The sequence below is a fragment of the Lepus europaeus genome, chromosome 21 (genome assembly GCF_033115175.1).
Source record: "Lepus europaeus isolate LE1 chromosome 21, mLepTim1.pri, whole genome shotgun sequence".
NCBI classification, from domain to species: Eukaryota; Metazoa; Chordata; class Mammalia; order Lagomorpha; family Leporidae; genus Lepus; species Lepus europaeus.
Genome location: NC_084847.1, coordinates 47,255,123 through 47,268,921, shown reverse-complemented (window position 1 = coordinate 47,268,921; position 13,799 = coordinate 47,255,123). Strand labels below are relative to the sequence as shown.

Below are 13,799 nucleotides of genomic sequence, written 5' to 3'. Positions count from 1 at the left end.
TGATGGGGGATGTGCAGGGGGGACAGAGAGGCCAGAAGGCAGAAAGGAGGAGCCAGCCAGGCAGACTGGACCTTCTCATTCGATAGCACGGCACCTGTTTCTGGGACTCTCAGAGGTTCTGTATCGCCTGATCCTTACAGGAAGCCTGGTGCTGAGTCTGGCGTGGTTTGCTTTGTAGCCTGACAGGTGAAGAGACTGATGTGTGTGTGTGTCTGTGTGTGTGTGTTGGGGGAGTGAACAGCATGTCCAGGGGAATGTGATCCATGTATACTGGAACACTTCTGTCTGCTGATACTTGGGGATACCAGCTTTATTTATTTCTTAAAGATGTGTTTATCTATTTGAAAGGCAGAGTGAAGGGGAGATAGAGAGACACATGTTCCATCCACTGGTTTATTCCCCAAATGGCTGCAAAAGCCAGGACTGGGCCAGGCTGAAGCTAGGAGACTGGAATTCCATCTGGGTCTCCCACAGGGGTGGCAGGGTCTCAAACACTTGCCCCATCTTCTGCTGCCTTCCCAAGCGCGTTAGCAGGAAGCTGGATCAGAAGTGGAGCAAACAGGACTCAAACCGGTGCTCATGTGGAATGTAGACATTACAGGTGGTGGCTTCACCCACTGTGTCTCAGTGCCGGCTCTTACAAATTTATTGACTTACTGAAAAGCCACCTCGGCCCCCCAAAGGGCAGGACTGAGGCCCCCATCCCCCAAATGCTCTCCCACATGTCTCACTTCACCAGGTGGAGTTGCCGGCTCAAGGCAAGAGGCTCGACTTCCAACTTGGTATTTGCTTGCGGTGTGAGCCCCTGTCTCGGTGTGGGTATGCAGTCTGGTCTGGCCTTTCTTCTTCATAGCAAGAAGCAGAATCTGTTGTGAGACACCAGGTGCAGGATCAGCAGTGGGGTGTGCACAGTGGGTGTGTACTCCCTGTACAAGCTGGTGAGTCCTGGGGCACCTGCCAGACTTGGGGGCTCCAGAGGGCTGAGGGGGCTCCAGGCGACCTTCAGGGGTGCCCTCGTCCAGGTGACCTTCTGGGGTGCCCTCGTCCCTTAAAGCACCACACAGTTCATGAGATGGTTCTCACCGACTGCCGGAAGCCCTTTCAATAGCCACCCGAAACTTGCTGGCAACCCCCAGAAGTAGATTTACAGCGACACAGTAAAAATGAGCCTGCATGATCAATGTGTCCCTGGATGGTCCCCTCCAGGAGACACCCGCGTATATTGTAACAAAGCTTTATTTTCTTCCGAAAATTGCCTACTTGATTAATACGGCCCGACACAGTCCGAGCTGTTCCGCATAAAAAACAGCCGTATCTCTCGCGCCGTCTTCAGCATCTCAGCCCTCTCACTCCATCCCTCCGTCCTGTTTCCTTTGTTTTGCTGGCTCACGCATTGGGCTATATATTGTGCAATCTCCCTCAAAGAGAGGAAGGGTGCATTAAAATGCGCATATGTGCTCCGTTCTGCTAGGTTTCTGGTCGCTGTTTCCGAAATGGCTTAGGCCAGGCGTAACAATAAAATCCCGGCAGTGCTGCCTAGAGAGAGTATAAGGTGCTTCTGTGACCGAGGGCTGCACAGTGTGTTCCCCGGGTGTTCAATCTTTTGTCACATCACCTGGAGCTCTGGCCAGCGCTGCGGGCCCCTGAGGCCAGCCTGGGTGAACCGGATGCTGCTCATTCATCTCTGGGCAGGGGTAGCAGGAGGGAGGTCGGCTCCTGCCCCCAGGGCGATTTTAGAACACCATGCACCAGGGTTGGGTGTGTCAGTTAGGGTTAGGGTTAGGGCTAGGACTAGGACTAGGGTTAGGATTAGGGTGTAGACTAGGGCTCGGGTTAGGATTAGGTTAGGGTTAGATTTAGGGTTAGGATTAAGACTAGGGCTAAGGTTAGGGCTGGAGCTAGGGTTAGGGTTAGGGTTAGGTTAGGTCTAGGGTTAGGGCTGGGGCTAGGGTTAGGGTTAGGGATAGGGTTAGGATTAGGACTAGGGCTAGGGTTAGGTCTGGGACTGGGGTTTGGGTTAGGGATAGGGTTAGGGTTAGGTTAGGGCTGGGGCTAGGGGTAATGTTAGGGCGGGGGCTAGGTTTAGGATTAAGTTAGGGTTATGTTCGGTCATTTGCAACAAGATGGAGGAATCTGGAAAACATCATGCTGAGTGAATTAAGCCAGTCCCAAAGAGACAAATATCATTTGTTTTCCCTAATCGGTGACAACTAACTGAGCACCAAAGGGGAAACCTGTTGAAGTGAAATGGACACTATAAGAAACAATGACCTGATCAGCTCTTTTCCTGACTCTTGATGTACAATGTAATACTTTATCCTTTTTAGTATTTGTTGTTGTTGTTGTTGTTGTTCTAGTACTAGTGGTTGAACTCTGTAATTAACACACAATTATTCTTAGGTGTTTAAATTTTAACTGAAAAATGATCCCTGTTAAATATAAGAGTGGGAAAAAGAGAGGGAGGAGATGTACAATTGGGGACATGCTCAACTGGACTTGCCCCAAATGGTGGAGTTAGAAATGTGCCAGGGGATTCCAATACAATCCCATCAAGGTGGCATGTACCAATGCCATCTCACTAGTCCAAATGATCAATTTCAGTTCACAATTGATGACTGATAGGTCTAAGAGTCAAAGGGATCACACAAACAAGACTAGTGTCTGTGAATACTAACTGATAGAATCAAAAAGGGAGAGAATGATCCACCATGGGAAGCGGGATACACAGCAGACTCATAGAATGGCAGATGTCCTAAATAGCACTCTGGCCTCAGAATCAGCCCTTAAGGCATTTGGATCTGGCTGAAAAGCCCATGAGAGTATTTTAGGCATGGAAAGCCAAGACACCCTGGAAAAGAAAAAAGGAAAAAAAAAAAGAAGACCTAAATGAAAGATCTCTGTGAGTGAGATCCCAGTGGAAAGAATGGGGCCATCAAAGATGGAGGTACCTTTCTCTGAAGGGAGGAGAGAACTTCCACTTTGACTATGGCCCTATCGGAATAAGATCAAAGTCAGCAAACTCTAAAGGCTTCCATAGCCCTGGCAACTCATGACTAGAGCCTAGGGAGATTACTGACGCCATGAACAGGAGTGTCAAATTGTTAAGTCAGCAACAGAAGTCACTGTGTACTTACATCCCATGTGGGATCTGTCCTTAATGTGATTTCTAATGTGCAGTGATGCTATAAATAGGACTGAAACAGTATTTTTACACTTTGTGTTTCTGCGTGGGTACAAACTGATGAGATCTTTACTAATTATATACTGAATCGATCTTCTGTATATAAAGATAATTGGAAATGAAAAAAAAAAAAACCTGGTGTTAAATTGGAAATGGCATAGAAAATTAATTAATTTTTAAAAAAAATATTATGTAGGTTCTCTGTCTTTAATGTGCTGTACACTCTTATTTAATGCTATAACTAGTACTCCAACAGTATTTTTTTTCACTTTGTGTTGCTATATGGGGGAAAACTGTTGAAATCTTTACCTAATATATACTAAACTGATCTTCTGTATATAAAGAGAATTGAAAATGAATCTTGATGTGAATGGAAGGGGAGAGGGAGCGGGAAAGGGGAGGGTTGCGGGTGGGAGGGAAGTTATGGGAGGGGGGAAGCCATTGTAATCCATAAGATGTACTTTGGAAATTTATATTCATTAAATAAAAGTTTTTTTTTAAAAAAAGTTAGGGTTATGTTTAGGGTTAGGATTAGGGTTAGGACTGAGGCTGGGGTTAGGGCTTGAGCTAGGGTTAGGGTTAGGTTAGAGTTAGGGTTAGGGTTAGGTTAGAGTTAGGGTTAGGGTTAGGGTTAGGGTTAGGGTTAGGGTTAGAGTTAGGGTTAGGGTTAGGTTAGAGTTAGGGTTAGGGTTAGGGTTAGGGTTAGGGTTAGGTTAGAGTTAGGGTTAAGATATGATAGCTGCAAGTGGGAAAATCCGCTTATTTGTTGTTGTTGGCCTGTGGTTTCATTTCTTCTGGAAGGGCAGCTCCCTGGGAGCAGAGATCTTGGTTTGTGGCTAGTCACCTGTGCGTTCAATAGATGTCTTGATTGTGTTACTCTGGAAATAGGTCAGGAGTATTAGACCCGAGTGCAGGTGGTTTGCCTGAAAGGTGACAAGGGCACTGCTAGGGGGATTAAGACTGGGAAGGGAAGACCTGTGATGCGGATTGCAGCTGTGGGTCATGGGGTCTTAATCCCACTGGGGGAATTTAGAGTTAACTTGTCAAAGGGAGAGGGAGCTGGGCTATTTGTACACCCACTCCCAGGGGTCTTGAGATAAGAGCTTCCAAAATGAGGGCAGTTGCCTAGGTGGCGGTAAAGACAGCTGCAGGCATGCAAACGCAGGTGCTAGGAATCAGAAATTGGATGGGTGTGCACTGAAGACAGGGCCAGGGGAAGTGTGGGGGCACACCTGGGTGACACAAGTAGCTACGAGTAAGATGCATGCCCGAATAGAATGCATTGCATTTGATAAAAATTGGGGGAAATGAGACTGGGTCCTTTAATCTCCTCCTTGGTTTCATTTTTCATTTCTTGGCCTGGAGGAGGTCAAGAAGCAACCAGAGATCCACGCCTTGGGAGGCCTGGGCTGAAATCCTCGCTGAGGCCCGCTGCCTCACCTGTGCCTCGGTGCTGCCTCTAACTCTCCTGTCCCCCCCTGGCTCCTTGTCCCCCAGGTGCAAGGAGCTCAAGTACTCCAAGGAGCTGCCCCAGATCTCCATCATCTTCATCTTCGTGAACGAGGCCCTGTCGGTGATTCTGCGCTCCGTGCACAGTGCCGTTAACCACACGCCAACGCACCTGCTGAAGGAGATCATCCTGGTGGATGACAACAGCGACGAAGGTAGGGGGGCTGCCTGCTATCAGCTGGAGGGCGGGGCCATGTTCACTCCCCACTCCCAAGGAGCCAGAGTGGGGAGGGGCATGTTTTAGAGGAAGAAATCCAGGTGAACGCTGGCTCCCAGGGCTCGTAGGAATAACTTAATGCTCGTGGATCTAGATGCACTTCCCTTAATAGACGATGGTGAAGGGCTGACTTCCGCCCCCAGCCTTCTCCCCATCCCACGCCCCCTCCGCCACCTCCTCTGTCCTTCTCCAAGAGGTGAAAGAAGAAATTCTGTTGGGACCTCTTCACCGGACGGCAGAACTCCCCTCTGCGTCTCGGTTCTCAGTGTGATCCTGGAGGGTTGGCTGCTTCGGCTGAGCGGGTTGAGCTGCTGTTTGGGATGCCTGTGTGTCTCATCCCAGAGTGCAGGCTCCACTCCCTGCTGCTCCACTTCTTACCCAGCTTCCCGCTAATGTGCACCCTGGGAGTCAGCAGTGATGATTCGAGTACCTGGATGGAGTTCCTGGTGGCTGACTCTGGCCTGGTGCAACTCTGGCTGTTGTGGGCATTTGGGGACCGAATCAGTGGATGGAAGATCTCTCTCTCTCTCTCTCTCTCTCTCGGCCTTTCAAGCAGATGAAAATAATAAACATTTTAAAAGAATGATTGTAGGTCAAAGCCAAGGATGTTTACAGGTCTTTTTGAATTCAGCTCTACTAGGAGCCGTGGATCAATTAAAAATATAAAGCAAGCAAATATTGGATGACAGTAGCAAAGCTCCCCGGACATCCTTGGAGATAACCGGACAGAAGTGCGAAGGATGGGTTTGGTTCATCATGCTTTGTGAGGGCTCACAGCTTACAAAAATCACCATACTCACTGCAGGGAGAAGCCCTCAGGAGCTCCCAATGGCTGGGAAAGCCTGCTTGCTGGCCAGGGAGGCTAAGATTCTGCACAGCCACGGGATTAGGAGTGGACTAAGCCCTGGGCTTTCAGCCTGCTGAGTAGGAGGAGGATTATCCCGCCACGACCTCCTCCTGAGTTAGGAAGAAATGGAGGAAGAGATAGCGATGCCACGGGTCTGGTTTAAGACCCGATTACCAGCGTACTTCAAAAAGTTCATGGAAACCAGCATTAAAAGATAGTTTATGGCCGGCGCTGCAGCTCACTAGGCTAATCCTCCGCCTTGCGGCGCCGGCACACCAGGTTCTAGTCCTGGTCGGGGCACCGGATTCTATCCCGGTTGCCCCTCTTCCAGGCCAGCTCTCTGCTATGGCCCGGGAAGGCAGTGGAGGATGGCCCAAGTGCTTGGGCCCTGCACCCGCATGGGAGACCAGGAGAAGCACCTGGCTCCTGCTATTGGATCAGCGTGGTGCGCCGGTTGCAGCGCGCCAACCGCGGCGGCCATTGGAGGGTGAACCAACGGTAAAGGAAGACCTTTCTCTGTCTCTCTCTCTCACTGTCCACTCTGCCTGTCAAAAAAAAAGATAGTTTACTTTTGGTGTGTTTTTTGAAATCCGCGCATAGTTTCCTTGTAAAGATTTATTTTACTATGGATTTGAAAGGCTGAGTGACAGAGAGAGAGAACAAGATCTTTCATCCCCTGGTTCATTCTCCCAACAGCCAGGGCTGGGATAGGCTGAATCCAAGAGACAGGAGCTTCATCTGGGTCTCCCACATGGGTGGCAGGGACCCAAGCACTTGGGTCATCTTCTGTTGCCTTCCCAGGCGCATGAGCAGAGAGCTGGATCAGAAGCAGAGCAGCAGGGACTTGAACCTGTGCTTTGATGTGGGCTGCTTAACCTGCTGTACCACACACCAGCCCTTGCATTGCTTTATAATAACATATTTTTCATAAAGATCCCTTTCATGTAGGCATCACACAGTTGTTTGCACCAAAGTAAACCTCTCTTTGAATTCCATTTTGCATAAACATTTTTTTTTATTTGACAGGTAGAGTTATAGACACAGAGAGAAAGGTCTTCCTTCCATTGGTTCACCCCCCAATGGCTACGGCTGGTGCTGCGCCAATCCGACGCCAGAGCCAGGTGCTTCTTCCTGGTCTCCCATGCGGGTGCAGGGCCCAAGCATTTGGGCCATCCTCCGCTGCCCTCCCAGGCCACAGCAGAGAGCTGGCCTGGAAGAAGAGCAACCGGGACTAGAACCCGGCACCCATATGGGATGCTGGCGCCACAGGCGGAGGATTAACCAAGTGAGCCACGGCGCTGGCCCCTGCATGAACATTTTTAAGGACCCTTGCTTCTCCAGGAGCACAGGGCTGAGCCTCTGACATTGAATCAGTCCAGGAGCCGGAGTCCTGCTGCCCCTTGTGAACCTGCCCCCTGCTCTGAAGGGCTCCAGTGCACCTGGCTCCAGCAAGATGCCTTTAAGGACTAGTTTTTCTCCCTTTATCCTGGGTCACTTCATTGTCTACAGATTCTCCTGAACTTCACCGTGATGGTCTTCTCGCGAGAGGAAGCCTCTTCAGTTCCTTCGCTCAGTGAAGTCCTCCCCCCTTCTCACTGCCCTCAGCCTCCTTCTCTCCGAAGCCTTGCACCTGCCTTATCCCCCTTACTGCAGCTTAACGTCCATGCTCTGTTTGGGCTTTCTGCTTCTTGTGGCCTTCTCCCACCTGTCCCCACGTGTCCCCTAGACGTCACTTTCTCAGAGAATTCTTGCTGACATCCTCAAGCCCTCAGGCCATCTACTTGCCCCAGCACGGGTTAGCATGTGGTGTGGTAGCGCCGTGTCTTACATAAGTGGACCCACAGTGCTGCGTGAGACTGTTTCCCAGGGTCCCCCTGGTGGTTGACCCTCAGTCTCACCCAGCGAGGGAGGAGGACTTGGGGATCGGCAGGCAGAGGCTGGAGGTGGCACAGAGAAGGGCTGGAAGACCCAGAGGGTGAGGACTCTCTACGGGTGGTGCTCCCAGAGTAAGGGGAACAGAAGGCGTAGTGAGTCCCAGCTGTAGAGAGCTGGGATCTGCAGCCCAGGACTCGGCATTCAGGGGGTTCAGGAGCTGTCTTAATTTCGGTTTCCCCAGAACAAAGACAGCAGCACAAGCCTTTTATTTGGGAGGTGAATTGAGCATGAGTGCAGGACTAGGAGGTGAGACTGGGAGGGAAGGCACCCCAGAAAGACGGCAGCAGGAGCTGAATTCACCATGGGAACCAGGTGAGACCCACCCCACTGGGTGCACCTGCTCCAGCGGCGAGGGAACAGGGGTACTTACACACCTGCAACAGCAGGTGCTTCAGCGTCAGCACCCTGGAGGGAGTGATGCCTCAGGAGGTTTGGGTGGGGCTGAGCATCTGCAGCTCCTAGGGACACAGACACAGCAGGTGCAGCAGCCACACTTTGAGGAGCACCAAGCCTGCCAGCGTTCACCTTGCAGGTCTAAATGGAGCTGTGTAGTGGTGAGGGGAGCAGAGGGGGGTGTCTGGTTCCGTCAGACCCTCAAGTCAATTCCACATGCTTCTCCTCCTCTCTGTTCCCCAAATACTCAGGGGGCCAGGGGTTCAGCACGCTCACCCCGTTTCCTTCTCTTTGTTTCCTGGCTCTGCTCCTCATGAATTTGTCTCCAGACCACAAATGTTTTTTTTTTTTCTTGAAATGGAAGAGAAATGTACTGTTTTTTTTTATTTTATTAAGATGTTCTTTGCAACTAGTATTATCGAGTTGTGTAAATGTTCTTTATCTAACTTGAAAAGACCCCCCGCACACTGTCATCACAGAACAGAATTTCCTGCCAGACAGCAATTTTGTGTATTTAGATAGACTGTGAGCTTTTTTTCTGAAATCTCTTTTTTTTTTTTTTTTTTGGATAATGGCGTTGTAAAGTCTCCTACAATGGCATTCCTTCCTGCGTTCCTAATAATGTTTGATTTCTATGTGTTGTTGTCAGCTCCTTTGGTGACTGTAGATTTGTATCTACACACCTTCATTATCGGCGACAGTTGCTTACCCTTATGTAGTGTTGTCGGCATCTTTAAAACATGCCCCCTTTTCTTAGCCCTGAATTTAGTTCTTCTGACATTAATATTGTTATGCCTGCTTACCTTCTGTTGGAGTTTGATTAAAACATTGTTTTCCAGCCTAACAATTTTGTTTCCTGATCTTAAAAGTAATGCATGCTCTCTGTAGGAAAATTTGAATATATCAAAAAGCAAATATAATTGGAAAAAAACAAATAGGGAAGAGACTAACCAGAGGCAACTGCTCATTTATTTGCGTGCTCACCCTCCTGTTAAATGCACATTTTACATAGTGAAGATCGCATAATATAAACAACTTAATGTTCTCTTTCCCCCTGAAGAATAAAGCATAATCGCTGCCCTTTTTATTTAAAAAAAAAGAGCTCCACCAACAGCAGCATTTAATGGGAGTAGGATGCTCTGTGCGCAGGTTGCATTTTGCCCTGGCCATGAAGGTGAACAAAGCCAGGTGACCGTGGCTGGGTGTGCCCAGGTGAGGGAGGACTGTTGTGTCTTCCTTGTTAGAGTGTTGGTTTTTATTGTTTTTTGTTTTTTTTTTACTGTACCTCATGTGCTGCATCCAGCTTGCGTCTTGACATCGGTTTTTGATAAGGCTGTCAGATGGAGTTCTCTGTACCAGGTACACCACACTGAAAAATGCTCAAGCAAAATTTGCCAGTACTTCCTCACTTCCTCCTGACTGTCTCCAGGGGGCGCTCTCCTGCCCAAGTGATATTGGGCAGACCTTGTGGCTGCGGGGACATTCTGGCAGCTCCTGCCTGACCTTCCCATTGCCACTGCTCTTGTCTCCCTGGCTCCCTGCTCAGCTCACTAAGCGCTGAACCTGCTGGTCCTCTGAGCCTGATGGTGAGCCACGGGTCCCTCGGAAACCCCAGGTCCGTTGGCCCCGTGATGAACCTGCCTTTCTCCTTGTGCCCTTGACACCTGCTTCTAAGGCTTCATTTTCTGCCTTCACCTTGTATTAGCTCATCATCGAGACTTGGACATCTTTGCCTATTCCTCCTCCAGCAGCATACAGGTAGCGGCTGTCGAGGGGGGTGCTACCTGTCCATATTCCCGGCCACTGGGACTTTGGGCTCTCAGCATCTCTGGGTCTCAGTCTATGTTGGAGTGGGGGGATTCAGGGGCAGAAAACTCTAGGTCATAATTCTTGAAAGACCCCATGGTTAGCCCATTCATGGCCATCTTTTCCTTGTTTTTTTTTTTTTTTTCGAATTTTTAGTTGAGGTATAATTCATACTACATTTAAAGTACATTGTTATCAAGTATACAATTCAGTGACTTCCAGAATTGTCCCAAGTCTTGCACTTGTCACTGTTATCTAATTCCAGAACATTTCTGTATCTCCTTGAATTTTTTTAAAAAATATTTATTTATTCATTTGAAGGGCAGGGTCACAGAGAGAGAAGGAGGGGGAGGGAGAGAAGGAGAGAGAGAGAGAGAGAGAGGTCTTCCATTCACTGGTTCACTCCCCAATTGGCTGCCATGGCTAGCGCCAGATTAGGCCAAAGTCAGGAGCCAGGAGCTTCTTCTGGGTCTTCCACATGGGTGCAGGGTCCCAAGCACTTGGCCCATCTTCCTCTGCTTTCCCAGGTGCATCAGCAAAGCAAGGAGCTGGATTGGAAGTGGAACAGCGGGGACTCGAACCAACACCCTTAGGATACCAGCACTGCATATGATGGCTTCACTCTCTATATCTTTACCTGTTCTCTCTTAGAAAACAAAATACCTGAGATCAAGCAATTTAAAAAGATAAGTAATGTGCGTTATTTATTTATTTGAAAGTCAGAGTTACAGAGAAAAAAGGAGAGAGGGAAACAGAGACATCTTCCATCCACTAGTTCACTCCCCAGATGGCTGCAATAGCCAGGGCTGGGCCAGATCTAAGCCAGGGGCTTCATTAAAGTCTCCCACACGAGTGGCAGGGACCCAAACACTTGGGCCAACTTCTGCTGCTTTTCCCGGGTCATTAGCAGGGAGCTCGATTAGAAACAGAGCAACTGGGACAGGGAGCATCACCCATATGGGTGCCAACATCACAGGTGAGAGCTATACCCACTATGGCAAACACCTGCCCCGAAATGTATATTTTTATAATTCTGGGAGACAGGGAAGTCCCAGGTCGAGGGGTTGCATCTGGTGGGTACCTTTGTTGGGGGTCCTGAGCTGGCTGCAGGGTATCATTACATGATAAGGGGGCTCACCAAGATGACCAGCTGGCTTTGGTCACAAACCCACTCTTGTGATGACTAACCCACTCCCTCAATGGCCCATTGATCCATGAGTGCATCGTTAATCCCTGAGTACAAAGCCCTCATGACCCTATCACCCTCCCACCTTTCCATCCTGCATCAATGGGCACCAAGTTTCCAACAGTAAAATTTGGGGGATGCATTCAAACCCTAGCACCCCCAAAAGAAACCCTGAGCCTATTTGCAGTCTCTCCCAATGTCCCCCCTTTTCTCTTCCATTCCTGAACAGTAATGGCCTTTCCACCTGTGTGAATTTGCCTGTTCTGGCCATTTGATAATAAATGAAAGCTGCCCTACGCTGACCTCTTGCTGTGTGGCTCAATGTAGTGGTCTCTGGGTTCATCTAGGTTGTGGTGTCTATTGGTATTTCATTCCTTTTTATTCCTGAGTGGTATTCAGCTCCATGGATACAGCTTATTTTCTTTACCCATTTGTCATTTGATGGATATTGGAGTGTGTCTCCTTTTGGACTATTACGAATAGTAGTGCTACGAACATCCATGGGCATGCATCTACCTGCTCATTCTTCTTGGGTGTATCCCCAGGAGAGAAGTCGCTGACTGAAAGGATGAATCTATGGTTCACTTTGTGAGAATCGACCCGTTTTCCATGGCAACTGCTCCAATTTACACCATCCCCAGCAATGGATGAGGGTTCCGATTTCTCCATGGTGCTAATGACACCTGCTTTGTGGCTACTCCAGTGGATGGGAGGTAGCATCTCCTGGTTTGACCCGCATTTGCCTAAGGACTGTTTCTTCTCCCATCTTTTCATGTGCTGATGGTCCATTCTGTCTTCTTGGGAGTAATGACCATTGAAGTGTTTTGTTCATTCAAAAAAACTGGGGTGTTTCCTCTCTTTATTGTTGACTTAAAATTATTCATTATATATTCTGGGTCCTCATTCTTACCAAATACATTCTATAAGTATTTATCACAAGCATATTTGCAAATATTTCCTCCCATTCTATTTTTTTTTTCATTCTTGATATCCTTTGATGCACAAACCTTTTCATTATCATGAAGTCCTGTTCATCTGTTTTTCCTTTGGGTGCTTGAGCTTCTGGTGTTGCCTACAAAACTATTGCCTAATGCAAGGTCAAAGATTGATACTTGTGTTTTCTCATCATGTTTTGGTAGATTGAGCTTACACATTTAGGCATTTGTCCATTGTGAGTTAGATTTTATACAGAGTTTGAGGTTGGGGAATCCAAAGTAATCTGTTTTATTTGTATAAGAAGACTCTGTATAGGGATAGTTCTGCTCTCTCGGTTTAATTTCATTAACCTATTTGTCTATTCTTTGTAAAGATTTACTTAATTGAAAGGCAGAGTAACAAAGAGGGAGAGAGAGCATGAATGAGAGAGAGAGAGAGAGAGATCTTTCAACAAGAGAGAGAGAGACAGAGAGAGAGAGAGAGAGATCTTTCAGCTGCTGGTTCACTCCCCAAATGGCTGCATCAGCATCTGTACCAGGCTGAAGTCAGGAGCAAGGAACTCCATCCAGTTCTCCCCTATGGAGGGCAAACACCCAAATACTTGGGGCAGCCTCTGCCGTCTTCCCAGGCGCATCAGCGGGAAACTGTATCAGAAGTGGAGCAGCTGGGACTCACATCCGCATTCTAGTGTGGGATGCCAGCTGCACACGCAGTGGCTTGTACCATTATCACAATGGTTTGGTTAAAGGTTGCTTTGTAATAAGTTTTGTTTTTTTGTGACAGGCAGAGTTAGACAGTGAGAGAGAGAGAGACAAAGAGAAAGGTCTTCCTTCCGTTGGTTCACCCCCCAAATGGCTGCTACGGCTGGTGCTGCTCTGATCTGAAGCCAGGAGCCAGGTACTTATCCTGGTCTCCCATGCGGGTGCAGGGCCCAAGCACTTGGGCCATCCTCCACTGCACTCCTGGGCCTCAGTAGAGAGCTGGACTGGAAGAGGAGCAACCAGGACAGAACCAGCACCCCAACTGGGACTAGAACCCACGGTGCCGGCGCCGCAGGCAGAGGATTAGCCAAGTGAGCCGCGGCGCCGGCCTGTAATAAGTTTTAAAATTAGGAAGTGTGAGTCCGCCTACTTTGCCCTTCTCTTTCGGGATTGTTTGGTCTATTCTGGTTCTCTTGCATTTATGAGTTAATTTTAGAACCAGCTTGTGCATTTGTGAGAATTCTGTTAGGGATTATATTGGAACCTAGAGATCAGTTTGGGGTATATGGTCGTCTTAACAATATTTGCATTTCCAATCCATGAACACAGATGACTTTCTCTTGACTTAGGACTCTTAAATCTCTTTCAATAATGCTTTACAGTTTTCAGGATACCCATCTTTTTTTTTTTTCTTTTGGTTAAATCTTTTCCCAGATATTTTATTCAATTTGATATTATTGTCAGTCAAATTTTTTTCTTCGCTTCATTTTTAGACTGTTCTAGTATACAGAAAGATAGCTGACTTTGGGGGCTGCTCTTGTATCCTTTTACTTTGCAGATCTTGTGGTTCTGAAGGTTCTTTTATGGATTGTTCAGAGCTTTCTGGTATATCATGTCATTTCCAAATAGATCGCTTTACTGCTTACCTTCTTATTTTGGTATTTGTTTGAAAGATGATGCGTCAGAAGGAAAGAGAGAAAGGGAGGGAGGGGGAGAGAGAGAGAGAGAGAGAGAGAGTGAGTTACATCTACTGATTCACTCCTCAAATGCCTTCAACAGCTGGTGCTGAGTTAGACTGGAAACTGGTG

General features: G+C 48.1%; 1 protein-coding gene across 1 annotated transcript in view; it reads left to right on the top strand.

Moving 5' to 3' along the window:
* The window catches only part of GALNT17 (polypeptide N-acetylgalactosaminyltransferase 17), a 507,972-nt gene that overhangs the window by 222,591 nt on the left and 271,582 nt on the right, over positions 1-13,799 (top strand). Inside the window, exon 3 of the mRNA XM_062179837.1 lies at positions 4,679-4,845. Coding sequence (XP_062035821.1) covers positions 4,679-4,845 — 167 coding nt within the window. The remainder of the gene's footprint in view (positions 1-4,678; positions 4,846-13,799) is intronic.